Source organism: Aspergillus niger (genome assembly GCF_000002855.4).
Source record: "Aspergillus niger supercontig An01".
Classification (NCBI taxonomy): domain Eukaryota; kingdom Fungi; phylum Ascomycota; class Eurotiomycetes; order Eurotiales; family Aspergillaceae; genus Aspergillus; species Aspergillus niger.
Genome location: NT_166518.1, coordinates 2,614,545 through 2,639,321, shown reverse-complemented (window position 1 = coordinate 2,639,321; position 24,777 = coordinate 2,614,545). Strand labels below are relative to the sequence as shown.

The 24,777-nt window shown below is 49.4% G+C and overlaps 10 protein-coding genes and 1 non-coding gene across 11 annotated transcripts; 5 read left to right on the top strand and 6 right to left on the bottom strand.

The window, feature by feature from the left end:
- Nucleotides 1–588: 588 nt before the first annotated feature.
- On the bottom strand, nucleotides 589–1,948 carry An01g11190 (uncharacterized protein; the record flags this gene model as incomplete). The annotated part of the gene is made up of 5 exons (XM_059744041.1): nucleotides 589–911; nucleotides 980–1,054; nucleotides 1,109–1,487; nucleotides 1,551–1,775; nucleotides 1,838–1,948. 5 exons carry the CDS (start codon nucleotides 1,946–1,948, stop codon nucleotides 589–591), a joined length of 1,113 nt encoding a protein of 370 aa, XP_059603311.1.
- Nucleotides 1,949–2,384: 436 nt separating this feature from the next.
- An01g11180 (uncharacterized protein) lies at nucleotides 2,385–4,304 on the top strand (the record flags this gene model as incomplete). Its single annotated transcript, XM_001389494.3, has 7 exons — nucleotides 2,385–2,608; nucleotides 2,667–3,063; nucleotides 3,116–3,206; nucleotides 3,259–3,589; nucleotides 3,640–3,845; nucleotides 3,892–4,177; nucleotides 4,253–4,304. 7 exons carry the CDS (start codon nucleotides 2,385–2,387, stop codon nucleotides 4,302–4,304), a joined length of 1,587 nt encoding a protein of 528 aa, XP_001389531.3.
- A 537-nt stretch (nucleotides 4,305–4,841) lies between these two features.
- Nucleotides 4,842–5,159, bottom strand: An01g11170 (hypothetical protein; the record flags this gene model as incomplete). Its single annotated transcript, XM_001389493.1, has 1 exon — nucleotides 4,842–5,159. The coding sequence occupies one exon, from the start codon at nucleotides 5,157–5,159 to the stop codon at nucleotides 4,842–4,844; it is 318 nt and encodes a 105-aa protein (XP_001389530.1).
- Nucleotides 5,160–5,957: 798 nt separating this feature from the next.
- Nucleotides 5,958–7,175, top strand: An01g11160 (uncharacterized protein; the record flags this gene model as incomplete). The annotated part of the gene is made up of 4 exons (XM_001389492.3): nucleotides 5,958–5,999; nucleotides 6,062–6,156; nucleotides 6,216–7,037; nucleotides 7,154–7,175. The coding sequence occupies 4 exons, from the start codon at nucleotides 5,958–5,960 to the stop codon at nucleotides 7,173–7,175; spliced, it is 981 nt and encodes a 326-aa protein (XP_001389529.3).
- A 63-nt stretch (nucleotides 7,176–7,238) lies between these two features.
- On the bottom strand, nucleotides 7,239–9,932 carry An01g11150 (uncharacterized protein; the record flags this gene model as incomplete). Its single annotated transcript, XM_059744023.1, has 6 exons — nucleotides 7,239–7,568; nucleotides 7,683–7,901; nucleotides 7,952–8,095; nucleotides 8,142–8,678; nucleotides 8,768–9,648; nucleotides 9,884–9,932. The coding sequence occupies 6 exons, from the start codon at nucleotides 9,930–9,932 to the stop codon at nucleotides 7,239–7,241; spliced, it is 2,160 nt and encodes a 719-aa protein (XP_059603310.1).
- A 1,810-nt stretch (nucleotides 9,933–11,742) lies between these two features.
- On the bottom strand, nucleotides 11,743–12,195 carry An01g11140 (uncharacterized protein; the record flags this gene model as incomplete). Its single annotated transcript, XM_001389490.1, has 1 exon — nucleotides 11,743–12,195. One exon carries the CDS (start codon nucleotides 12,193–12,195, stop codon nucleotides 11,743–11,745), a length of 453 nt encoding a protein of 150 aa, XP_001389527.1.
- Nucleotides 12,196–12,525: 330 nt separating this feature from the next.
- Nucleotides 12,526–15,007, bottom strand: An01g11130 (uncharacterized protein; the record flags this gene model as incomplete). Its single annotated transcript, XM_059744016.1, has 10 exons — nucleotides 12,526–12,622; nucleotides 12,696–13,168; nucleotides 13,223–13,425; nucleotides 13,475–13,585; nucleotides 13,637–13,966; nucleotides 14,092–14,215; nucleotides 14,264–14,472; nucleotides 14,553–14,687; nucleotides 14,719–14,840; nucleotides 14,958–15,007. The coding sequence occupies 10 exons, from the start codon at nucleotides 15,005–15,007 to the stop codon at nucleotides 12,526–12,528; spliced, it is 1,854 nt and encodes a 617-aa protein (XP_059603309.1).
- An 886-nt stretch (nucleotides 15,008–15,893) lies between these two features.
- On the top strand, nucleotides 15,894–18,036 carry An01g11120 (uncharacterized protein; the record flags this gene model as incomplete). Its single annotated transcript, XM_059744011.1, has 8 exons — nucleotides 15,894–16,215; nucleotides 16,266–16,382; nucleotides 16,437–16,765; nucleotides 16,816–16,845; nucleotides 16,909–16,973; nucleotides 17,026–17,214; nucleotides 17,273–17,690; nucleotides 17,746–18,036. The coding sequence occupies 8 exons, from the start codon at nucleotides 15,894–15,896 to the stop codon at nucleotides 18,034–18,036; spliced, it is 1,761 nt and encodes a 586-aa protein (XP_059603308.1).
- Nucleotides 18,037–18,187: 151 nt separating this feature from the next.
- Nucleotides 18,188–18,259, top strand: tRNA-Gln (CTG). Its single transcript has one exon. It is a non-coding gene; the product is annotated as a tRNA-Gln (tRNA).
- Nucleotides 18,260–19,504: 1,245 nt separating this feature from the next.
- Nucleotides 19,505–21,356, bottom strand: An01g11100 (uncharacterized protein; the record flags this gene model as incomplete). Its single annotated transcript, XM_059744005.1, has 5 exons — nucleotides 19,505–19,574; nucleotides 19,630–20,139; nucleotides 20,470–20,843; nucleotides 20,920–21,086; nucleotides 21,146–21,356. 5 exons carry the CDS (start codon nucleotides 21,354–21,356, stop codon nucleotides 19,505–19,507), a joined length of 1,332 nt encoding a protein of 443 aa, XP_059603307.1.
- A 1,921-nt stretch (nucleotides 21,357–23,277) lies between these two features.
- Nucleotides 23,278–24,526, top strand: An01g11090 (uncharacterized protein; the record flags this gene model as incomplete). Its single annotated transcript, XM_059743998.1, has 6 exons — nucleotides 23,278–23,426; nucleotides 23,489–23,580; nucleotides 23,716–23,849; nucleotides 23,998–24,039; nucleotides 24,272–24,400; nucleotides 24,488–24,526. The coding sequence occupies 6 exons, from the start codon at nucleotides 23,278–23,280 to the stop codon at nucleotides 24,524–24,526; spliced, it is 585 nt and encodes a 194-aa protein (XP_059603306.1).
- Nucleotides 24,527–24,777: the final 251 nt, after the last annotated feature.

The following is a 24,777-nucleotide window of genomic DNA, read 5'->3' as shown; positions in this document are numbered from 1 at the left end:
GGTTCAACTCATCACCCATATACCTACCCATACACAGACTATGGCCACCAATTGGCCTGTGCTCTCTTTTCACTGCACTCTACTAATTCGACTAGCATTATCAGCCAGGCTCTAGCTAACATTCGTCAACAGATTATATTAGACTGAAGGGGCACTGAGACCAAACTGGATAGTGCCGCGAAAACTGGCGATGGGCGTCAGCACCGGTGTTGGTCGACGGCTCACTGAAACCGCACAGCACGGAACCCGGATGTTCATTGCAGCTCTTGCTTGTTCCCTGTTTAAGTTTACCCCTCGAATAGTTAGCTGGCCAATTGACAACTAGTTAGATAAAGCAGGTCTAAACTGACTTGGCGGGAGTGATAGTTAAAACGCCCCGTTTGCTGCAGCGTGCGCCGTCTGACGGCCGGTCAATTTAGCGTCTGCGCCGGTGGCATTTGTGGAGCTGCGCTTATCTGACAGCAGCCCCTCCCCCTTAGCAGCAACGGTTCGTATGCATGTCCGTAGCTGCATGGCAAGGCAAGAGGTTGCAATTGAGATTGATTATAGTGCAGAGTCACATATCTTTATCCTGAGCGAAGATAGAGTCTAACGGCTAAGCTTCCCATTAGAGAATGCATTGGTGGTGGTGCATAATTCACCCTGGCCGTAGATCGGGGCGATGTGCTCCTGGCTGCTGTCTAAGATCTCAAAAGCCCTGTTGATCTCCGTTTGCTTGCTGATTCCCCCGCCCCAGCCTTTATAGCTCCCTAGTTCGACGTTGGTGGAGCGGCTGCCCGTGAAAGAGGAGGTTCGTCGCGACTTGAAAGGCGATCGAATCTGAAAGAGTTTGCGCAAAGATGAGAGGGAGCCGGATATGAGACCAAGATTAAACTCGAGTTCCATCCAGATGAGTGAAGTGGCAGCCGTGTCTTTTATTGGTGAATATCTGTAAGCGAGCTGGATATCCTCGTCGAACTACTGAACGCAATATACTCACAGGTGTAGTCTGTTTCGTCCCTGGCATAGGCCAAGGTGCTGAAGCGAACCAGTGCCGCGATGCATGCTGTGAAACCTGAGCAGAAAAGCAGTCAGTTACTGTTTGTTCTAGGTGAGGCTTCTAGCATACCAAGGCAAAATAATCCAAGTACCAAGACCCTTCGTCCACGTGGCATTTGAAGCTGCCAGACGCGACGGAGTGGAAGTGCGAGGATGGCCAGATCCATCACAAACATAATGACACCTTGCGCCATGAGGATGGCAAAGGAAGTGTTGACACTGTAACATTTCGCATCTGGGATGGTTTTGTCGAATCCAGCGCGAACGGGTCGACACTGGAATGCCAAAGCCAAGGTTCCTGCGAGCGTGAAGACTGCTAGAAATCCCAAAATGGACTTGCCAGCGATGCTTATACTGTGGGTGGGGAAAAGCCGCATTATAAACACAGTGAGGCTTGTTTTGACCGATGCAGCAACAAGCAAGTAGCTGCAGAGCGCCGCATAGTAGATCTAATTATATCCTGTCACCTCAACCGCTGTCCAAATTAGAGTATGTGTTAGCTTTTAGCGTACCTTCCACCAAACCAGCAGGTCTGCATCTGGAACATCCATGGTCTTTTTTCCGAGGCCATAGTAGGTGATCGTAAATGCAAGCGTCGAGAAACCATTCACCATGACCTGTTGTGGCTCAGTAATCCGTCGCCCACTGCTCGAGCATTTGGGAAGACTAACAAGAGCGATCATTACCATCCAGTCATCCAGTCCCCATGAGTTCAAAACAAATTTCCGTAAGTAGAGCTATGATTCAGATTATTAAATGAGTTGTGCTTCGTCAACCCTATCAAGGGTCAGGTACACACCCAGAGACCGCAAACAAAGGTAGTTGGAATAGCAAGGACGAGGACTATGATGCGAACAGTAATAGTCATCGAAGGTAGACTATCATCTCGTGGTATGACCGTCCAGTTCATGGTGTAATTAATCTATTGTCCTACCCCCGTCAGTGACTGGGTGGCATGTTGAGAATGTTGAGTCCAGAGGGGGGAGCATGTCGAGGATAATGTCACCCGCCTCGGCATTTAGCCGAATTTGAGTTGTGATTTTAAGAAGGAATCGGATCCCTGTACTATAGCAAAGAAAGTAAAAAAAAAAAAAAAAAAAAAAAAAAAAGTTGGCGCAGGATAGCGTGGTGACTACCAGACTAGAGCTGTTTTGGCCCCGCAAACACCTGGGCGTTCGTTCCGTGTGCCGGCCCCTTGCCCATTGCCAATGAATCCTATATAATGAATGTAGTGGATACGATTCGTAGTACCTCCTTTTCGTGAGCATCCTCATTTCTTTTTCTTTATTGACCGGGGTATCAGGCTTGCAACCCTGTCATTCAGCCTCACACACTAACAAACCACAATGGGCTGTGCAACAGACATCGCAGCGATCGTTCAGGGACAGAACGTCGACGCTCTCACCACCGCAAAAATCGAGGGCCTACTGTCCAAGTATGCAGCACTTCCGGAGGATGAGAAGAACAATCAACGGGCATCCTACCTTGCCCAAGTTTTCCCTCTTCTTTTCGGTGAAAATGCCATCTTCCAGGCATCCGATGAGTATGATTCTCAACGCCAAGTGCCCTGGTATGACAATTGCACACCCTCGAAGCACATTTGCAATCAAACTAATTCTGTTACACAGGTCAATAAATTGCTGGCTCCAGCCATTAGTTGTGGTCACAGCAACGTCAGCACAAGAAGTCGCAACTGCCCTTGCTCTCTGTCGTTTCTTCGACGTTTGCTTCTCTGTCCGCGGCGGCGGCCACCTACAGAACCCCGGGTTCACCAGTAATAATGGCGGAGTGGTTATCTCCTTGAGTAAATTCAATCATGTCAAGCTGTCTGACGACAAGTCTACTGCTGATGTAGGTCTCGGGCTGAGATGGCTTGATGTCTATAAGGCTCTCGACCCTCATGGGCTGGCAGTGGCAGGAGGTCGGATTCCAACAGTTGGCGTTCCCGGTCTTCTCCTGGGAGGAGGGATTTCCTTTCAGAACAGTCAATATGGAGTGGGCGCAATGGGCGTGTCTAATTATGAGGTAAACTTGCACATACTGCGCGGCTTTCAGCTGTTCTCTAACCTGGTCGCAGGTTGTCCTCGCAGACTCAAGCATTGTGAATGCCAATGCTCAGGAGAATGCAGACTTATTCTGGGCTCTCAAGGGAGGCGGTCCTAACTTTGGTAAGCCTTTTCCTTAGGATTATAATGGTTTCATTACTGACGAAAGCTCAAGGCATCGTAACCAAGATGGATCTAGTGACGGTGCCCACCGAGTCTTGGGCCGAAGCTCGTGTATACCCCCCAACAGCCTACCCCGAGCTCGCCAAGAGCCTCATAAAGTACCAAGAAGCAATTGAAGTCGACAACAAGGCATCCCTCGTCTGGCATGCTACCAGCCAAGCAATCCTTCTCGTATTCTTCTACTGTGCCCCTATCGAGAAGCCTGCTGCATTCCAGTCATTCTATGATATTCCCTTCTTGATGAACTTTGTGCCTCCGGGCACTCGCTCAATTTATGAGCTCGTCCAGGCGGTTGCCTCAGTCATTTCACCCGAAGTTCTGCAGTAGGTTATACCGAAACCTACAGTTTGTTGGATGCTAACAGATCCTTTAGTCATGAGTTCCGAACCATGTCCAGTCGGCCCTGCTTAGAGCTGTACGAAGCAACCGAGAAAGTCCGCCGAGAGCAACAGGAGGCTTTGAGCGATGTTGAAGGGCTTGTCCTGACCAATGTCTTTCAACCCATGTCCTCTTTAGCTATGAAACAGAGTCAGAAAAATGGTGGTACGCCCCTTGGATTAGAAGCAGTGGGCCAGCAGTGTATGTTTCCTTTCCCATTGTTTGTTTGATGAAACTAACAAGATAGGGTTTCTGTCAATGGCCGACTGGAAACATGCGAAAGACGAGGATCGCGTCCGAGAAGCAGTCCGCAAGATTGTGGATGTTGCCGAAACGACAGCAAAGCAGGCAGGCGCGTATCTTCCGTACAGGTATTCCAACTATGCATCTCGCGATCAAGACCCCCTATCCAGCTATGGTGCTGAGAATGTAGCAAAGCTCAAGAGCATTGCTGCAAAGTATGACCCTGATGAGGTTTTCCAGAAGCTGCAGAATGGTGGATGGCTGCTTTCGAAAGTGGGATCTCACACAAGGTCTGTCAAGTTGACATAAACAGTATGGACTGTGGAAAAACTGGCATGAATGTATAATTGTCATTTGAATGATAGCACGACGAAATTTGTTGATGAATCTTCCTGTCTATCAAGAGTTGTTCATTGAATCGTAGATTGAAGCATGCAATAGGCAACCGCAGTCATGTGATCATTCCTTTCGATGAGTGAGCTTTGCATGGTGAGTTAAGCTCACTAGTTTGGATGAATGAATACAGTGTAAATCAAGCTTAGTATAGTGCGGAATGCCTAAAGTCGTTTCTACAACCATAGCGTGCTAAGTAGAGACATTTCCGTAAGGATGATCTGACGGATATCCACATAATAGGCTAATGCCTTGAGATCATTGACAATTGGGCCGATTGGCCTAACAACTACTCTAATTTTGTCGAACTCGAGTATAACAGAAACCCTGTCTCATGACTTTCTATATGAGAAAGCCAATTGCATGTGTCTAGTACAGAGCGCATGGTAAGAAAGGTAGAAACAACTGAAATGAAATCAATGTCCGCATATAAACCTAGTAATAGCATGCACGTCGTAACCGGACGATTCTCATTTTATTTTCTCAACATTGGGTGCCTGAGAAGCGATGCTTAGCCAGATAGAAACCACTAGGTAAACCCATCATACACTCACCATCACCTCAGCTTGCCTGCGGGTAAACCTGGAAAGACTTTAATCCCTGACCCTGAGTCCAGCATCCCGAGCCCCCGTAAGTGTGAAAGTAATCACAGGCACCACCGCTCGCTCCATCGAAAACCCAATCATCGGGAATCTCAGCCCTGATAGACTGAATGGTTGGGTTGTATGTTTCAAGCGAGTAACACCCGTAACTCTGATTTCCGGCGTATGACCATTTGTATTCAGTGCACTCGGTGTCGGTGTAGAGAGTCACGTTCCAGTGCACTGCGAGGGAAGTACCAGCCAAAGCTGCAATAGGGAGGATGGAGAGAAGCTGCATGGTGGTGGTTTTCTTTTGGTTGGAGGTCTAGAGGGTGTGCAATTGAAGATGAGTAGAAGTGGACTTGTAAAATTTTCGTTAATTGCTTGTGAGTCTGTGGGGTAATTCTGGTCCTTTCTGCAGATTATATATTGTCATTGACACCTCCGTGGCGACTATAGTTGAAGGGAGGCTTAGTAGATGATCGGCATTTAGGCCCGTAAGGCGTCCAGTTAGTTAGCCAACGGGGTAAGTGCAAACTAGACATGTTCCAGATGTCTGACGCCTAAGCTGAAAACAAATGCATTGTTCACCCGTCAGAGTCAATGATAGACGGAGATATACGAAGTCCTGCTGCGCTGTTCATGTGTCGATTGGTGGATGTGGATGAGCGTGGGTAGATCACTCCGCAATGTCGACAAGGCTGGGTAGACCCTTGGGGGCCTAACCCATAAGATCCTTTGGTCTGTATGAAGAGCCCATCTTGTACTTCAGCTGCCAAGGGCGATGTAGACAAGTCATCATGGGATCGACAATGCACCTCTACTAAATATAGTGGCTTTTGCAAGTAAATGACACCTGACTATTCAGGCTACAACATGGAAGGCTATAATCCAAATTTGGCCGAGGATGTTTGCACGTGTGTACTGTTTGCATCATCACCAAACAACAGCTCCAAGGTATCCACCATCACATCACATCACATCCTGCCCACCAGTACAACATAAACATCATACCCCATCACTGTATTCTTCCCTGCTGCGCTATATACTATATATAACCCCCTTGCGCAGCGCATTTCACACCATACCAGACACCATGGCCGACGGCGGAGGCTGGAGCACAATCGAGTCCGACGAGGTACGCAATCTGCACATCAAAGCATACATATAGAGCCACAAACCTAACCAGCAAACCTTTAGGGCGTCTTCACCTCCCTTATCGAGAACCTCGGCGTCAAGGACGTTCAATTCGAAGAACTGATTTCCCTAGATGCAGACACAATCCGCTCTCTAAGGTATACCCCTGCTACCTTTTAAACATCACTCACACCCACTAACACCTCTCACCATGCAGCCCTGTCTACGGCGTAATCTTCCTCTTCAAATGGATTCGCGAAACGCAACAACCAACCTCTACATCCTCGACCACCTCACCCCCCTCCGGCACCTACGACACCGACCCCTCCCCGAACCTCTTCTTCGCGAACCAAACGATCCAAAACGCCTGCGGCACGCAAGCCATCCTCTCCGTGATCCTCAACAACGACCCGTCCTCCTCCTCTACGAACCCCTTCCCCATCAACATCGGTCCCGAACTCCACTCCTTCAAGGACTTCACAGCGGGGTTCCCGCCCGACCTGCGCGGCGAAGCGCTCTCCAACTCAGAGCTGATCCGGAGCGCGCACAACGCGTTCGCGCGCGCCTCGCCGTTCGTTGACGAGACAGTGCGGAATAACCAGGATGAGGAGGGGGATGTATACCATTTCATTGCGTACACGCCTGTTGATGGGAAGTTGTATGAGTTGGATGGGTTGCAGCCTCATCCGATTTCGCATGGGGGGTGTACCGCGGAGGAGTTCCCGGAGAAGGTGATTGAGGTGTTGAGGCAGAGGATTGCGAGGTACCCGGAGGGGGAGACGAGGTTTAATCTTATGGCTGTGGTGAGGGATTTGAGGGTCACGGCGAAGGAGATCGGGGATGTGGAGGCGTTGGAGAGGGAGGAGAGGAAGAGGAGGGCGTGGGCTTGGGAGAATACATTGAGACGGTCGAATTTCGTTGGGTTTATTGGGGAGGTGTTGAAGGGGGTAGTGGGGATGAAGGATGCGCAGGGGGAGGGAAAGTATGAGGAGTGGGTGGAGAAGGCGAAGGGGGAGACGCAGAGGAAGTTGATGAGGAGGTAGGTAGATCATGCCTACTATCTATCTTTTGAAGTCTGTCTATTTTGCCGGGGGTGTTAGGATTCTACCTAGTAAGATCCGTTGAGATTCATAACTATGACATATCTATGTACAGTGGCAAGGCCGATGTCTGTTGAAGAATCGCTTCGTCATTCATGTCATCCGACTCATAATCGTAAAAGGCAAGATATTAATTAGGTTTAATAGTCGATCATGCGAGATTTGATCACTTGTACCAGAGATTCGGGCAGCTCATCCTCTCGGATGATCTTCAGCGCCAGCAAATCAGACCAGAAGAACATCGCCCGGTCCTGCGCATAGCCCAGGTAGTCAAACTCTTCGGCTTCGTCCACATCGGCATCCACTGGCGGGGTTCCGGTGGAGTGGTTCACTTCAGCTGTCACGTCTGAATGCACCCCGTTGCCATTGGTACCATGGTGGCCGTTCTGGGCTTTAGCTGCAGCTTCATCTGCGGCGATTCCCTCCTCCATGCCAGGCACCTTGGCCTGCACGATTCCCCAAGCTACCCACTGCGCGGAGTTGAGTACCCGCCACAATCTGGTTTGTCGCGCGTAATATTGGATCTTAGCGCTGGTGCTGTCCTCGTGCGCTTTCTCGATATCGAACCGAGCAGACACGTCGACATCCGGGCCGTCATCCAGGCTCAAAGGAGCTAGTGATGAAGTGTTGGTAGAGAGACCTCGCATCAGAGGGGTGATAGAAGGAGATGCCTGCTCGCGCAATCCGGGTCGATGGCTCAGATACGCTTCAATGAACTGATGCTGCTGCTCTGGATTCGGATAGCGGCTGGTGTCGCATGCCCACGGCCGCTCCGGATCATGATAGTTGTAGCACCATTCAGTCTGTTGAGGTCAGTAAGAGACTCCCAATCACTATCTAACACTTGACTTACGAAATGGTTGGCAAACTCGATTCCTGGAGTGTTTGCCGATGCATACTCGAAATCAATAACGACGAGCTGCTTATGCACGTTCTCAGGCCGAAGCAGCGGTGATTCGTGGCTGGGCTCCATCCGAAGCAGATTGCCATATTGAGTCTAAATCATTAGCGCAGTTCCCGGAGAATGGGAATAGAGCACTTACATCATTGTGCGCAAACACCAACTGTCGCTTTATTCCGTCCATGCCTCCACAGCTGGACAAAAGCCACTTACGATATCCTTCAACTGCCTTCCTGAAGGAGGGCCAGGGAACACCGCAGACAAAGCCTCGCCGGCGCCAAGCCTCGGATGCTGCTTTGCTCTTGTTGTGCTCGGATCGAATCTCCTTGTCCAGCCAATTGATTACTTGCTCGCAGCGGTCTACCCACTTATCCCAGTTCTTGAACACCATGGGTCCTCCTTCCCTCTCGTCTACAAGAAGATCGATTCCATCGTGCAGCTCCCTCATCCGCTTCGCAATCTGCTTCATGGTCGGGGGATCGCGGAGCTCCTTAGGCGTAAGTGGGCGAGCTTCGAAGTACTCTTCGAATCTTCCGTTATTGAATGTACCCAGCACCTTCGGACCAATGTTCTTTCGGCCTAGACGGCGGAGGATTTGGAGCTCGTTATCTCGATCAATCAAGTGATCCACTTGTGGCCCATAGATACGGAGCAAGAGCTTCCTACAGAGAGTTAGCTTCTAGGTTATACGTGTGATTCAGGTAAGGGCACTTACGGTGGGGGTTTTCTGGGTACCAATGAGTATGATCCATCTTCCGCCTTAGGCACAGGAATATTCTGTGGCGGTGTGACTACATATACGGCATTGGTCAGGGCACCACTAAGTCGAACAACTCCTATATCGGTTGCAAGTTCCATGGGAAGCTTCCGCCATCCTTTCAGCTGCATGGTGTGAGCGAGCCGAAGGATTTCACTCTTGAAAAGTGTCCAGGCTTCCTTATCCTTTGCGCGTCTCGCATTGACACTGTTCTCGTTGTCGTCATCTTCTGTACCACCACCGCTATACGCGAGAGTTTTTGAATTATCCAGCACAGCATCCACGCTAGGGGCGGCCGCCTCGTGGTCTGAAAAGTCAGATTCAGACGCAGAACCCCTACGCAACCCCTTGGAGTACTGACGCCGACGACCGGATCGTCGGGTGAGGTGTACAGAGTCGGTTCCCTGCCGTGAAGTGGCGTACTGAATGAGAATCTTTTCCAGCTTGTCGAGTGCCATTGTAGTGTCAGCACCAGATGATAAAGGTCTTTCCACAAGGACGCTAGCGCTGTCATCGTCGTCATCGTCACCATCACTGGCAACACCATCCATCGTTGCTAAACTTGTCGCCTTGTGAGACCTCCGCTTGGATTTTTCGCGCTGAAGCCATTCGTAGACTTGTGCGAAAAGGCTATTCTGCGGGTCTTCCTCGCCATTTTTCGAAATGCCATCCCTTTCATGACGATGCGCGGGTTCAGTGATGATGCTGGATGTCTGACTACTTAAAGAAGCCGGCTGGTGCGTAGGTAGTCTGGCTGCCGGTTTCTTGGGTGCGGAGACACGATGCCTGAATGCAGTTCCTTCTGACGCAATTGCGGAAGTTTCGTGCCCATTTGTGTGGTGATGTCTCTGGGGGGAGACATTCAAACCAGTCCCCAGAATAGGTTGTGGTCCTTTAGATGATCGGTCAGAATCCATCAACACTTAGGGGGTGATCCGGACAGGGAAGGATAAAGAACCGCAAAGAGGGAGGGGGTTTGACGGTTGATCGAATACCAGCAGTCGCAGTGGGCTATGAGATCATTTGGCCCGGAAGCAGAGCCTCGGAAAACCTACGACTACGGGGTTGTTGGAGCCCAAGGAAAGGGGGAATGGGTTGACGGGAAGTTAACCAAGAAAGGAACCTACCATCAAATTCAAGACCAGAAAGACCGGTCTGGTCGGTGACTGAGGGCATGTCCAAACAATGGCGAACAGTACGTCGAAATGGAAAATAGAGTGACCAGGTAACCCATCCAAGGCTGTAAGTGCGGGAAGCAGATCACTTTGCGACTGGACGTGGCGTAATCGGCACCTGAAAAATGGCGGAGAATTTGGAGCTGGGGATCCTCCGGACTATATGCCAGGCCCGTGCGGGTACACTGGGTAAAGAACGGATCACAGGAGTTGGAACACTCAGGGACGGCCCAAGGTGGTCTTTGAGAGGATGACTGGAATAGTGGATGGACTGATGGAGTTGACACTGCGAACGGAACTGGAGGGGATAATATGAATTTGGGGCACACAGGGGAGGAAAAAATGCGACCAAGTGGGGACAGCGATAAGTAGCGGTCCAGCAAAGAGAAAATACGGTCGGAATCCGATCCCGCTTGTCACTTTCTTTTAAGAAGCAAAGATTGAAAATTCGCAATGGATGAGACGTCAAAGCCGAGCAATTTCAGAGAAACTTGAATGGACAGCAAACGTGGTGACGGTCAAAGCGGACGACGATTGACGACAGATGGCTGAGTGGCGAAGGACGGTGTGGCTTGTTTGAAAAAAAGAACGATCGTGGAGGTTGAGCCGCGAAGGTGGAAATTGATGGAGCATCGAGGAACGGGAATCAACGTGTGTCTCAGGTGACTTGGCAGTTTCCACCCGTCAAATCCACATCCAGGGTCTGCTGCTATGATTTAATCGTTTAACAAAAAGGTACCATGTTGCCTCAGTGTTGCTCGGCCAGAAACGCCACAGACGCAGGCTGCTAAGGGGACACCTCGTATGTGGACAGTGAATATGGTAGCTTAGTCCAGTGGCACACGACACACTGCTGTTTGCCCACCTCCTGGCCTTACTCGACTAGGACCAATCCCGAGGCATTGTTTGGACCAAAGTTTGGGTCGCGACCGGGGACCGAGACGTTGTCACTCACTTGCACACCGGGGGAGATAAGCAGCGAGCAACCTGACCGCAACCTCGGGATGAATGGTCCGGCCGGCCTGGTGAGCGTGAACAGCATATGTAGACGCTTGTGCTTATACTCCGTAGAAAAGACCGGCATCGTTCCATCAATCTGGGTGTAGATCAGGCACGCTGTATTGAGTCGCGTTGGGGGAGAGGCCTTGAGCGTGTCCACTTAGATTGGAAGGTAGATAGCCCATTTTGACACAGGAAGAAGCATTTGTTTGCTTTACTTCGTACAAACGGTCAACGGTAGAGGCCCACATGGTGGTGTCTCCATCCATAATCCTCAATTGTTGTCACTGTTATTGGGCCGAGATAAGATTTTGTCGCGCAGGGTCACTCTATGAGTTTCATACTTGAAAACGTAGTCGCAACGGGCATTCTTTGCTTCACTTGTCATGGTTCCGTTCACTCTTATTGTCTCGGCAGGAAAGTGAAAGAAAGAAGAAGAGAAGAAAGAGGGGCTGGCGAGGAGGGGAAATAAGCCACATCTCCGGAATGTATTCCTTGCTGCCCGTCTTTTCAGGCATTACTGCAGGCCAGCCTAATTCCAGCGCGATCTCGTCATTTTGATCCAATGATATCTCGCACTTCATAGTGTTTGCTACAATGTTCAGTCAACTTTCATTCTTGCTAAAATGCTATTGTCAATTTTGATCGCATTTTCAAGGCCGTAAGGTCAAGACTCACAGTGGACGCGCTACCTGACAGACACCGGTCACAGATAAGATTCTTAGCCAGCTTATACACTATCTGCATCATTCAGACTATCTAAATAAACTCTCTTCATGATTAACAAAGATAGCCATCTCAAAGTTAGCCCATCAATCCAAATTCTTAGCCATATAAACCCGCTTCCACCCCTTATTATCCGCACGATGTGTCTCCGCATACCCCATTCGGGTATATATGGCAATATTCTCAACCATGGTCTCATTAGTATGCAGCTGGAGAGTCTGATAGCCTGCCAACCGAGCCGACTCATCAGCAAATTCCAATAGCTTGCGACCCAGCCCAGTGCCCCGTGCAGACTGAGCAACGGCTAAATTATCCACAATCATGGCGCCCTCCTGAGGAACAAGCATGACGGTGCCTTTTATTTCACCATCACCCTCGATCACATAGACGACTCCGTCTTTGATCAGTGTGGTGTAGTCGTCTAGCATCGGCTGTGGCTTCCTTCCTATGCGACCGATGTAGATAGAGAAGGCTTCTTGTATGATTGCGTCGATGGCGTGTTGGTCGGCGGGCGTTGCTTGTCGAATATTGATAGACATTTTGTGTCCAGTTCCTTAATTCGATGTCGTTAGTTCTTGTAAGCAAGTTATCTGTGCACCAATATATTTAGTAACTACTCAAGTAGTGAATATCTTTTTTCTTACTTTGTACAGAGATGATCAGAATGCATTGCTTTCAGGTGCGGGGATGTCTGACTCAATCAACGTCGGATCTGGAGAAAGCTACGCGCTACTACTAGTGGTCCATCCGTCCAATGATGAGAATATTTTCAAGCCCCTTGTATTTGAGTCAGCACGTCTATATAACTATTCTATAATGTCGCTATGTAAATAATGCAATGGTAGTAAGCCAGCTACTCTTGCGGAAAACTAGTTCCAATCATCGATAAATTTGTAACCTTCTGCCCGGTCTCGAGTCCGTAGCCACTTCTTAGTGGTAGGTGACACTCCACACCTTGTAGCCATCCTGGGAGTGTTTTGTAGAGTTCATCTGCAAATCTCCTTGGCCGCTCATTTTGATTACAGTTGAGTTGACATACTGCAGACCATATCCGTGACCATTCCCAAGGAAGGTGATCTTCACTTCTGCAGCATCGCCTCGGCGACCAGCTGGCAGCAAACTTCCGTGTGGACCAAGCCACTTACCGTCCAGGGCACTGGAGATTTTGAAAATCTGGCTCTCTTCGCCGCTGGAATAATGGATGACCCATCGTTGCTTCTTATCACTGTGATCTGAACGCGCTGCGCTGCTGCTTAATCTGGTTGTGTTTCCGGTATTGGTAAGCGCATACCCAGACTTCTCGAAAACAAGGTACCGTCCCTCAGTCAGGTAGCCGACAACCTCTTTGTATCCGTCCTCAAAGAACAATGACTCTGTCACATTCTGCTTCCCGTATGGCACAGGAGGACGGGGCTCTGGAAAGGTTGCTTCGCAATTGGATGTGCCGACGTAAGAACCTGAAGACATCTCAGGCTCTTCAGCTTCTGGCAATTTTGGAAGACTAATGTCGGGCTTTTTCACGAGTTAGCTCGATATCACGTAGAGAATGTAAAAGGTTTGCCGTACATGGTCTAGATCCAGTGCATTGACGAGGTTGGACATGTGTTCCCGACGCCAGTGGACCATTTCTGGAGTCTGCACATTCTCATAGCCCCTTGCCGTAAGCCACTGCTCCAAGAATAGAATCTGGGAGTTATGATCCGCCCTCTCAGTGAAAACACGGTTGCCACGGGTCCATGGGGAGACCATATAGAAAGGCACCCGAAGACCTGACAAGTCAGCTTGAGTGATGTGACATGAGATGATGGCTGGACTTACCAGGACCAACATATAGTTTTCCAAATACGCCATAAGGATCCTCCATCCACTCACCCGGTGTACCTTCTGGTGAGTGGAAAGGAATGACATGGTCTCCGTAACCACCAGATTCTATCGAATCGTTAAATTCGCTCAACGAGGGGCTGGTTAGGAGTGGCTTACCGTCGTAGCTTATCATTAGCAGCGTGGATGAATATTCAGGACTACTTGTCACAGCATCCACAACCTTCTTCTGTAGCCAGGCACCGTCCTTGGGCATATAGGGCGGGTGCTCTGACAATTCCGCGGGCCCGACAATAAAGCTGATCTCCGGGAGGGTCCCGTTGGCAGCCGCTTCGTAAAATGTTTCCAATCCCAAAAACGCCATGCCTTTCTCTACGAGCGGTGACGACGATGAAGCGTTCTGGTACTGCTCAAACCGGGCCAAGGGGTTGTCGTCAAAGTTGTCTTTATCCTGGTATACCTGCCAGGAGACGCCTGCCTCTTCATAGACTTCAAAGATCGTTTTCCACTTGAGGGGATAGCAATTGATATGATAGCTATCGCACCCTAGAAGTCACAAGTCAGCCAAGTTCGAACGGCATAATATAGTGTATGAGTAGCTGGAGCAGACGTACCAGGTGTTACGTTGTTGTCGATATAAACGCCGCCTTGATCAGGCTTTTGAGGGCCGCCAGGCACGTTCACGGAGCCGCTAACGAGAGTAACCCGGTTCGGGTTGGTAGAGGTGACTTGGGACTCCTGTAGAGTATTAGACATAGCTTTGACAGTGTGATAGCAGAAACATACTTGATACATATCACCGGTCGTCCAACCCTCTGCAATAGCATAATGAACAGGGATATCGTCTCTCTTAAAATATCCCCAACTCCAAGGCGTGTTATTCCTGGCCCAGTGATTGTTCAGTCCTCCGTTGAGCGAAGCATGGCTATCCTCGTAACCGTTATCTCCCGCTGCCATGCACTGGATCGCATCCGTCGTGTTCCCTCCTTTATAACCTAAATACCAAGGGAGGAGAGTCGTTGTAGCATTGGACATATCAGGATCGACTTGTCTGAAGTTCTTATCAGCACAGGACCTTTGAAAAAAACACCAAAGCAAACTGACTGGTACCAAACAGGTAATCCGTCTGGATTGATCTGCACGTTTGGGTCATTGAATCCCCGTACGCCTGCCATTGTGCCGAAATACTGTACATGGTTAGTTGAGTTTCCTGGAATTGAGGAGCTTAGATATACTTGCACTATTCCATGATCGGTTCTCCTGCATAAAGATCACAACATGCTTGATGTCCTTCAGTGAACCGGCAGAAACTGATCTGCTCCCGAGGAGCAGAGCCAAGGCAGTCGAACCAAGCAATAACATCCTGAAGCAGCTACTCTTGAAAGTGTTGTATGATGTGGTTTCAGATGCCTTCGAGCTGCTTTATATATCTGGAAAATCTTGAGCGAATGTGGGGACTGTGCCTGGTCTAGATTCCGACAAGATCACAACACCGGGCAATTGATATCCCATGATCCCCGACGCATTCATAGTATGCCGAATGTTTGGGTCGCGAATACATCTGCCAGACTGGGTCGTAATATGGAACGGTGTTTGTTATTGCAGATCGGATTCGACGAGCCATTATTTAGGCCACGCTAGAGCGAAGGGCGATCGTCCTGTACGGTGGGTAATGTATGATCCACTTTGGATGGAGATGTATGTTTCAGAAGATATATGACATCTGCTTACAAGAAAACGTCCAAAGACAGAGGACTAAGCGGAAGATGGGCCTCCATGGAAGGAAATCGGGTTAGCCGGCATCCGGGCACGTGTATTGAACGGCAATCAGTCCGACTGGCTTTTCTGCTCAGACACAATTTTATTGACTTCCCACCCTCTGCTCTCGCCTTCTGGACTCTCAGTAACTAAGTTTTCTTCGATGATCAGTCAGCGGTGTTTTTAACGGTGGCGGTCCTCACGGTGGACCTTTTTGATATATCCACAATGGCAACAGTCTCTCTACCGGCTATTTTCGACACCGGCATGGCCCTGGGTATCGGCATTGTACCTGAATCCACTGAACAGGAACCAACTTTGAGTCCAAATTGAGTTTGCAAAGCCAGCAGCAGACAGCGTGGCAGTCCATACAACAGCCATCTGTTTGGCCGAACCTTGGTTGAATCTTGTTTCAAAACATCCGTCAGTGGCGGACCTGAACATCGTTACTCGTTCTGTTCATGCTGACAGGTACATGTAATCTGCAGTTTAGCCACTGTTTTCTTTCTGGCCCCACATGTATTCAAAATGGCTCATAGTCATTGTCGGGGTTTAAAGGCACATGAGGGTCGAACAAGCATGCAGGAGACGTGCGACAATCCAGACCACCTTACAAGACTGTCAGGAGATGAAAGGAGAGGGAAGTATTGAATTAGACATGCAGCAGTCACCGTCGTTCCGATTACGACTGTTGCCATGGAGTATTGTATTGTATCCGGCCACTATATGTGGCCTGATCTTTCTGCTATTCTTGACACAGATCTCACAACCAAGCCCTCTACAAGACTTGATCCCATCGGGAGTCTCGAACAGCCAGGTACACCCAGTTACACATGACCCCGATACATCACGTCCTTTGATAGAGCTTCAACCGGAAAATCATGTGTACCGCGATCCTGCAACGCAACATTTCGACTGGGTGGTGACTGCCAACCATCGACGCCCGGATGGGGTGCTGAAATGGATTTATCTGATCAATGGTAACTTCTCTTTTCATAATCATATCGAGCCACATACTTATGTGCATTAGGTCTCTTTCCTGGACCGACGGTTGAGGCACGACCTGGTGACCGCTTGATAGTAAACGTGACCAATTCTTTGGAAGACGAACCGATCTCCATCCATTGGCATGGAATTCATATCGAGAGTGAGTCCTAGTTTTTGGATATAAGCTGGTTTATTTGACTAACAAGTCATTCAGATGCTATGGATGGAGCAGTTGGTGTAACACAATGCCCTATCCCTCCAGGGTCCACGTTTACCTACAACTTCACGATTCCCGCACATCAAAGCGGTACATTCTGGTACCACGCTCACTCCGGCCTTATCAGGGCCGATGGCCTATATGGGGGGCTCATCGTGCACGAGCCCTCCCCTAAGCCCACGGTGCGGGGGCTATTGGCTCGTGCAGATGAAAAAGGAACTGCCAGCTATGATAGGGACATTCTACTCTTAATTGGGGATTGGTATCACCGATCAGCGGACCAGGTCTACTCCTGGTATATGCGTGCCGGGTCATTTGGAAACGAGGTTGGTCCCCGCATAGCATCACATTGAATACGACAATTAACCCGAAACAGCCTGTCCCAGATTCATTACTGATAAACGGTGTGGGCCATTTCGATTGCTCCATGGCTGTCCCAGCACGGCCGGTGGACTGTATTTTTCGACAGATGAACCTCTCATACCTGGATGCGAAGGGTGACGCAGCGTACAGAGTCCGAGTGGTAAATACGGGGTAAGTTGTACGCCTACTTATATCTCAAAAGTAATAGCTGACTGGCAAATAGCTCGGTTGCAGGCTTTACGTTGGGTTTTCAGAACAAAGAATTCAGTCTCATACAAGTGGACAGCATTGAGGTCGAACAAGAAGATTCAAATTCAGCCGGCGTACTCTACCCGGGCCAGCGAATGGACATTATACTCCGTCCGGGTCCAGACAAAACTCCAAGCTCAATGACTATTGATCTAGATAAAGAGTACGTTTTGGCCTGTACCATGGTTCAGGTTGCGCTAACAGACGGTTAGATGCTTCAGGTACCCCAACCCAGCTTTAGCATCTATCCAGACATTCAATATAACGAAGTCATCGGACAACACATCCTCCACCATATCTCCATCAAATAACACGATATCTCTTTCCGAAGTCGCCACTAGAAAGTCACTCCTCTCCAGCCTTCCCGAAAAAGCACATCAAACCCACGTGGTGTACAGTAAAATCGAAAAGCTCTCCATAAACCACAATGTGCCGTATGGATTCTTCAACCGGACTTCATGGAAGCCTCAGATTGATACACCACTTATTGATCTTCCTCGCGACAAATGGGATGGAAACCAGCTCGTGTTATCAACAGGATCATCTACTTCCCGTGCTCTGCCGTCCGATAAAGACCAGGACTTATGGATTGACCTGATAGTCAACAATCTAGACGATAGTGGCCATCCATTTCACCTGGTATGTCCCTACTTGTTGTCAAGCCGGTGTACTCAACAAAACTAACATTAAACAGCACGGCCACCACTTCTACATCCTGAGGACCTACCAAGCACCCGTAGGCTGGGGCGCCTACAATCCTTTCACAGATGCCTACCCACCTGGTCTGGCTCCAGAATCTGTCAGCTCATCAAGAGCAGATACTCCCTACGATCTCTCCCGCGCGCAGCTACGAGACACAGTCTATATCCCCAGCCGCGGGCACGCAATCTTGCGCTTCCGAGCAGATAACCCAGGGATATGGTTATTTCATTGCCATATTATCTGGCACCAAGCGAGCGGAATGGCCATGCTATTGCAGATGTAATGAGACGGCTGTGTTAAATATCTACATGTAAAACATAATCGAATGAATGGCAAACATTATTCACCTGCACCAGCCTATTGCCCGTAGACGATCTTACCCTTCTTTACTTAGCCTTATGTAACAAAAGCATGTCATGTATTTCGACAAATACGGTTGTGTAGTGTAATGGTCATCACTCTGGATTCTGATTCCAGCAATCCCGGTTCGATCCCGGGCACGACCTTTTTTGCATTCCTTTTTTTCTTCCCGTTCCATATACATACTGGATGTACCTTCTTCCCACATCGACGTCCTTGATTTCGATAATCAGCAGGTTTTTTTGCTCCGCATTCAGATGGCATAACCTGTTCCCTTGACGCCACAGTCGTCCGAAACGCATTCTGTCACTATGATATAAAGCGCACAGGAAGCAGATGTAGATCTCGTTAATACTCCGATGGATAGTGATAATATTGAAAGTCAAATTAATTGATAAGGGTATAATGAACAGTCTTATAATATATAATTCACATAATATGTACAGCCAAATATACTCCACATGATCAACAATGAACAAACAACAACACCACAATAACAACAACATCTCACGCGACCTCGCCCTGACCTTGATTCAAAGCAATATTATGATATCATGCCGCCACAAATCGCCAAAGAACATCAAAGGATAATATCATACATATTCTAATATTATCTGGAAACCCTGAATATAGTCCTACTATATTAGAGTAACTCAATCCTATCTACTACTACATGCATGCCAACTAACCATCCGACAGACCAATCAGCCATACACGTAGAACCACAAAGTACTACTTACTACTAAGTAACCAGCCCCTCGCCGACGCCGTGTAGCGTCATGTCTTATATTCAGAATGCAGCAACTACGTAATATCTAAACCAATAAGCGGTAAGCGCAACTTCTCCCAAAGAGTCACGCTGCATGCGAACCGTGAACTTTAACCTGGGGCAGGTGATACACTCTACTACGTGCTATGTTGTAGGGAACAATAAATGTATGGTGAAAATGAAATGCCCCGCGTCTCTTACTGGATTTGCATTGATTACACCCCCTTGCGTTGGGGTCCTGTTAGGAGGGTACGGGGGAGGGGAGGGGTAGATAAGGTGGTTGTGGTGGCGCTTTTGCTTTGCGAGTCAGGGGGATGGTCGTTGGTATTCAACTATATCGTTTTCTTGCTCTTCAGGATCTGGTGGCTCTCTGAGATTCTTATATGTAGGAACGAAATTAGGTACGTGCTAGGTATCTCGAAATCATCATTGTTAGGCTAACATATCGGGTACAGCCATATTAGGCCGTTCCAATCTGGTATCTTTCCCATCCATGCCAATCCATACTGCTGTCAACAATACAATAGAAAAGGAAGAAGGAAAAGTAGAAAGAACACTCAAACGCCGAATCACGCCATAATAATATAAGCCCGATGCAGCTGAACAAAATGCATTTCAAATATTAGGAGGCAGACGCCCATTCAACAACCTCCAGAGCACACATGACGAGGATAAGAGTGGACGGGAGGATCCTAGAGGCACTATTAGTGGTTGATTCAAGGATGCAACGAGCTTGGGTTTACTTACCACACCACATAGCTCTGGAACAAGAGCTTCGACATGGCGCTGACGTAGACATTGTTGATCTGGCAAATCTGGGCCAGCTGAAGTGCTGACGGAGCTCCAGTCAGGAGGAAGCAGACGATAATAAAGATCGGATCGTCCAAAATGCTGACCGGCACATACTTGGCCAGCAACGCAAGGATAGGAGCCATGATGATGGTAGGGAGAAGCATGCGGGCCACCAGAGAAGCGACGATCAACTTCTTCTCTTCCTTGGGATGCTCCATATCTTCCAGCGCCTCTTTAGGAAGCGTGTTGCGTTCAAGATTGGCCCCCAGAACGACGAGGATCAACGGCACAGCAACCTGGCCATTCTGGTTGATCGCTCGAGTCACTGAATTGCTCACAAAGGTGCCCTCATCGAAGAACAAGTTTTGCAGCGATGGTACCGAGGCAACCACGATCGAGACAAGCATGGCCCACAAGGGCGGGTTCATGAACTCCCATAACCCATGGAAGAACCTCCTGATCCAGCTGGAGCAGACGGAGAGCACCTTCTGCATCCTCGTTGGCAACCAGCGGAACACGGCTCCAGTCCCCTTCTCCCATCCACTGGCGATGCGACCACGGAGCCGACGAAGGGACGCCTTGATGCGGGCAATCAAGCCCTTCTTCTCGTAGCTCTCGTGTACAGCGGGGAATGATAGCATATCGCCGGCGGAGCTTTGTCGGGGCATGAACGGCGCAGCGGAAGCATCAAGCAGGGCCGGACGGTCGGAATCTTCCTCGCCACCGCTACGGGACGACACCTTGGAGTAGGGATAGTCCCGTGCGGTCACGGGTGTTTCTTGACCTGAAGCGAACGCATCCGAGTCCTCCTGCGATGCTCCAGATGCTTGCGTCTGTTCATCGAAGCTTCTGGTTCTCACCAACGGCTCATCTGGATCAATTTGCTCCGGGTTGTCCGTGTATCGCTCCTGGCCCTGTCCAATGCGAGTGGTATCCGGATCCGCTTCCGCCTCTTCCAAGTAACGCTCACGGGGGGCAAGAAGCACGTGGTAGCCCCAGCTCCACCGCACAAGCTGGCCAAGCTGCTGGAAGATGAGCAGATATAAAATACCACGCGCTGCTACTTCATCATCGTTATCGTTCGGGACGCGACTCCAGTGAAGACCCTTGAGAGTTTGTGACAGAGACATGACGAGGGAGATGGGGAGCGAATTAGAATTTCCGAAAACCTAGGAGCATTGTTTCACGTGTCAGTGAACAGACAGGGAAGGAAAAAATGTGGAAAGTATTGGACACTGCACTTACCGCCATGGCGGCGACAAAGTTGGAAGGTCGTTTCTTGAGCCGGAGACATCGCGAAACAACAAAGGCGCAGGAATAAGAGACCAGAGTTTGGATAACGAAGATGGCCGGAATAATAGCCAGATCGGTGAGTTTTTCTGCTGTGAGCTGGGACCCGAGCTTTGTGAAGACTAACAGTTGTGGTCAGTTGAGATGCCAAAAGTACGGCCAAAGAAAGCAGGGAACTTACTCAGGCAGGGAGTAAATAAAGTGACGTTGAGATTCGCTACCAGCTTCTGGGCATCCGCATCGAACATGCCTTGTTTGGCAGCAAAATAACCCGGCAGACTCACGCAGATGACCTCGAGGACGGCTTCGAAGACCAAGAGGACGAGGTTCAGGAAGGAGGGGTGGCTCGAGTGGGGGTTGCCATCTTGAAGGAGGGCAGGATTGGCGCCCATCTGGGTCATGAACTGAGACGAAATTGACGGGTAGGCATTTTGAAGAGATCTAGGGGCAGTAAAAATGGCCATCGACAAGAGGTCGGAAGCACGAGGCAGCCAGGGTGACAGAGAGATCACAGGCAACCAACTCTAGGAAAAGCTGGGGAAAGAAAGATGGAAGAAGGGGGAGGGAAAGGGAAAGTTTGGATGATGGCGGATGACGACGCGAACGGGGGGAGCAACCACAAGGTCCTGATGGGCAGAAAGAGAGCAGAGGCGATGGCGATACTGCCGTCGAAGATGATGACGCCGATAGATAACAGAGGTAGGCAGGCGGTAGGCGAATAGGATTTAGAGTTGGCACTGCACGGAAGCACGATTGGATTCAAACAGTTCAACCTAATGCGTAGCTACAGGACTAGGGGACCAGAACAGACACTTCTAAATCCACTAACAGTAGCAACCAAGTCCGAGATGGGGTCAACTTAGATATAGATAGATAACTAGACTCCAATGAGTGAAGCGGGACGCCGATGGGTTTAATACTCAAGCTGTTCGTGTCGGTGAGGCTTTGACTTGTCTTGCCTTTTGTCTGTTCAAATCTTCGACGAGGAATCCCAAAACATCATCGTCAGGCTTTCCCGGACTCGCTGAACCCGGGAGGGTCCCATCTGGCCAATCAGAGCCGTCTGTAGGCGAACGCCCAGCCCAGTTTCGCGCTGTGCCCAGACCCGCCAAGGCTTGGGGCCTTCCACTAGGGACCTTTTTAAGTACACTAGATTCTGTATGAGAGAAGTAGTACTACTACTATAGTTCTATGGGAAGTTGGGAAGAGAGCTCATCTTATATAGGTACCATTCATGGAGAGAGGGAGTAAACCTGAAACCAGCGAAAAGTAAGCTCTCCGAAATCGTTCATTAATCTCATATAACGGCTGGTACTTTTGTCCCTCCCGACGGGTGACGGCAGAATCTCCACCAGATAACCAGGAGAGAGAGCTCCTCAACTCCCCCTGCCCTTCAAGATGCTTGGCAGTGTGACCCGAGCAGCGACAACCTGAACCCCTTCAGCGGTAGAAGAGAGATAAGACATTCTCTTGGCGAGAATTCCTACTAGAAGCCGAATGAAACCCCTTCTCAGTAAGGAGAAGAAATGGACGTCTTGCTAACTTTCCTGCGAGTTGGGTGGCCATAGTGGGGAGTAGTCGGGGGCAGTGGTGTAACTACTGACTGACTACACGACTACAGTACAGCCACCTAGTCTTACAAGACCAAGAAATACTTGCAGGTAGAACCATATAACACATGCATGTAGATTGTAAAGCTGACTGGTCTATTTGGTATATCCCTTCTTGTTCATTACTCTGCCACATCGTGAATATCCGACGAGACATGTTCAAGCAAAGCAACTCATGATGATGAAACTTCCCACAGCAGTTATGTCATGATCGGCGGCCAATGATAATGCAAGCTGATATCACGCCGTCTTCCGCGCGTCTTTCCTCCTTCTTATCCTGCCAATTCGGATTTCCGTTTCCATTCAAGAAATGGAAACCTTATGTGTTTCGCAATAATCTTTTGTGAGAACCTGAAACAAGTGGTTCGATCTCCACGAAACCTTGCCACTTCCCCAGATGTCCGGAGCCACAAGGAATGCAAGTGGTGTGAGTCTCATTCCTTCAATGCGACATTGCGCCAACTCTCTCCCTCCCCCACTTGGACACTGCCCGCCGCTGCCGAGGATCGACACCGCTAGCTGCTGCATTGGCTTCAGGCTCAAGGTCGATGTTAGGCCTATCTTGCTTAAACTCTACAGTAGTCCAGATTAGTTATTAATAGAGTCTGGGGCAGATTTGCTGCTTTTTATTGATTTATTAGATATTATTATTATCATTTTCCTTTCCTCATCATTGCAGGATGACTAGGACTACTAAAGTATCATGGTGAAACGGTACCTTCTTCGTCTTTTGTTGCCTTACTATCCGTACACAGGAGACCTAGCTCGAAGCCGGCCACCCAATACAGAGTACCAATTAGATAGTATTCGTAGTATGTCCCGCAGTCATCCCAAGCCAGCAGATCCACCCTGGTAAGTGCACGATAGCGTACGCTTGGCATCAAACACAACATATCGGGACTGTGAGGTAGAAGCAAGGATCCACTCCTAGAGTTTGGGATGGATGCTTTGCGGCATCGATTCAATCACAAGGTTGCCGAGATTGTTGGACAGGGAAGGAAGTCGGGTGCGAGCCCGACAATGAGAGCTTCTATATGTCGCCAAGACCGGGGGAAACCCTGATAAGACAGAGGCAAAAAAAACGTCCAGGGCCGAGGAATGAGAAAAATGGTTGACTGATCAACTTGTGGCTATTACTTAGGATATGCTGCAATCAGTGCGGTGACACAATCACGCCAGTTATTGCGAGTGGCTCCCGCCGAGGACAGGCCCCATCCGATCCTCACCTGGAGATTGGGAACACCTCCGATAGGGCGTTGTACACCCACTGATGATGTCTACTACTGCCGACCAAAACCGTTCCCCATGGATCTCGGGCTTCTTATCACCGGCCGTTAGCCATAATTTGGTCGCTGAAAACGATTTCGGGCTTTGGACTGATGGATTACCCAAATCCCGTGTGCATTGGGTAGCTAGTTAACAGGCAAAGATCCTCGCAGTCCTCAATGGTGGCTGTGATAAGAGGGTGAGGGAACCACTGTTACACAGGGGGGGGAGGGCGCGGGTGTAAACGAGCTGCTTCATATGTCATAAGCCACAATATCTGATCCTGGCATCCCGGGCTAATGTTGAGGGTATTATGACTATTTGTTAATATCTCCGGGATTGAGAGATCAGCTTACGATTTCTCTTTTGGACCCAGCCGAGGAATGGGACCCGTACTTTGGTTAGGTTCACCCCCGAGCTGAGGTCAATAGATCGGGGAACCATCGGCCGACGGGGGTGGCGATATTCAGGCAGAAACGAAATTGATTGCCACGTTCAAAGTTCAGGACGACCACGGATGCTTGCGTGGGCCAATTTACACTCCGCAGCTGAACAGTAAGGTTAGTAGACTAGACGAGACAAAAAAGGGCGAGATTGATTAAAGTATTGCGTTGACATTGACTTTGTGCCTGAGGTGGTGGGCGCAGGCACGTGTGATTGGGCGGTCGGAGGACTGGACAGCCTGAGGCGACCGGGAGGCAAGCCTGGCAGTTTGGCTGTGCCCCATTCGGCTCGACTAATCACAATCCCCATCTTAGTTATAACGTTCTCTGCTAACTTACTGTCCTTTCCTATCCTCACCTTTTTCCCTTAACTCCCGAGCTTGTCGGCCGTTGCTCGCTCTCTTTCTCGCTTTCTCTCTCTCTGTGCCGCTATCTGAACTTGTTTCTCCTTTCCTTTGGGCCTGCATCATATCTATTCCCCCCTTCCCCCCCCC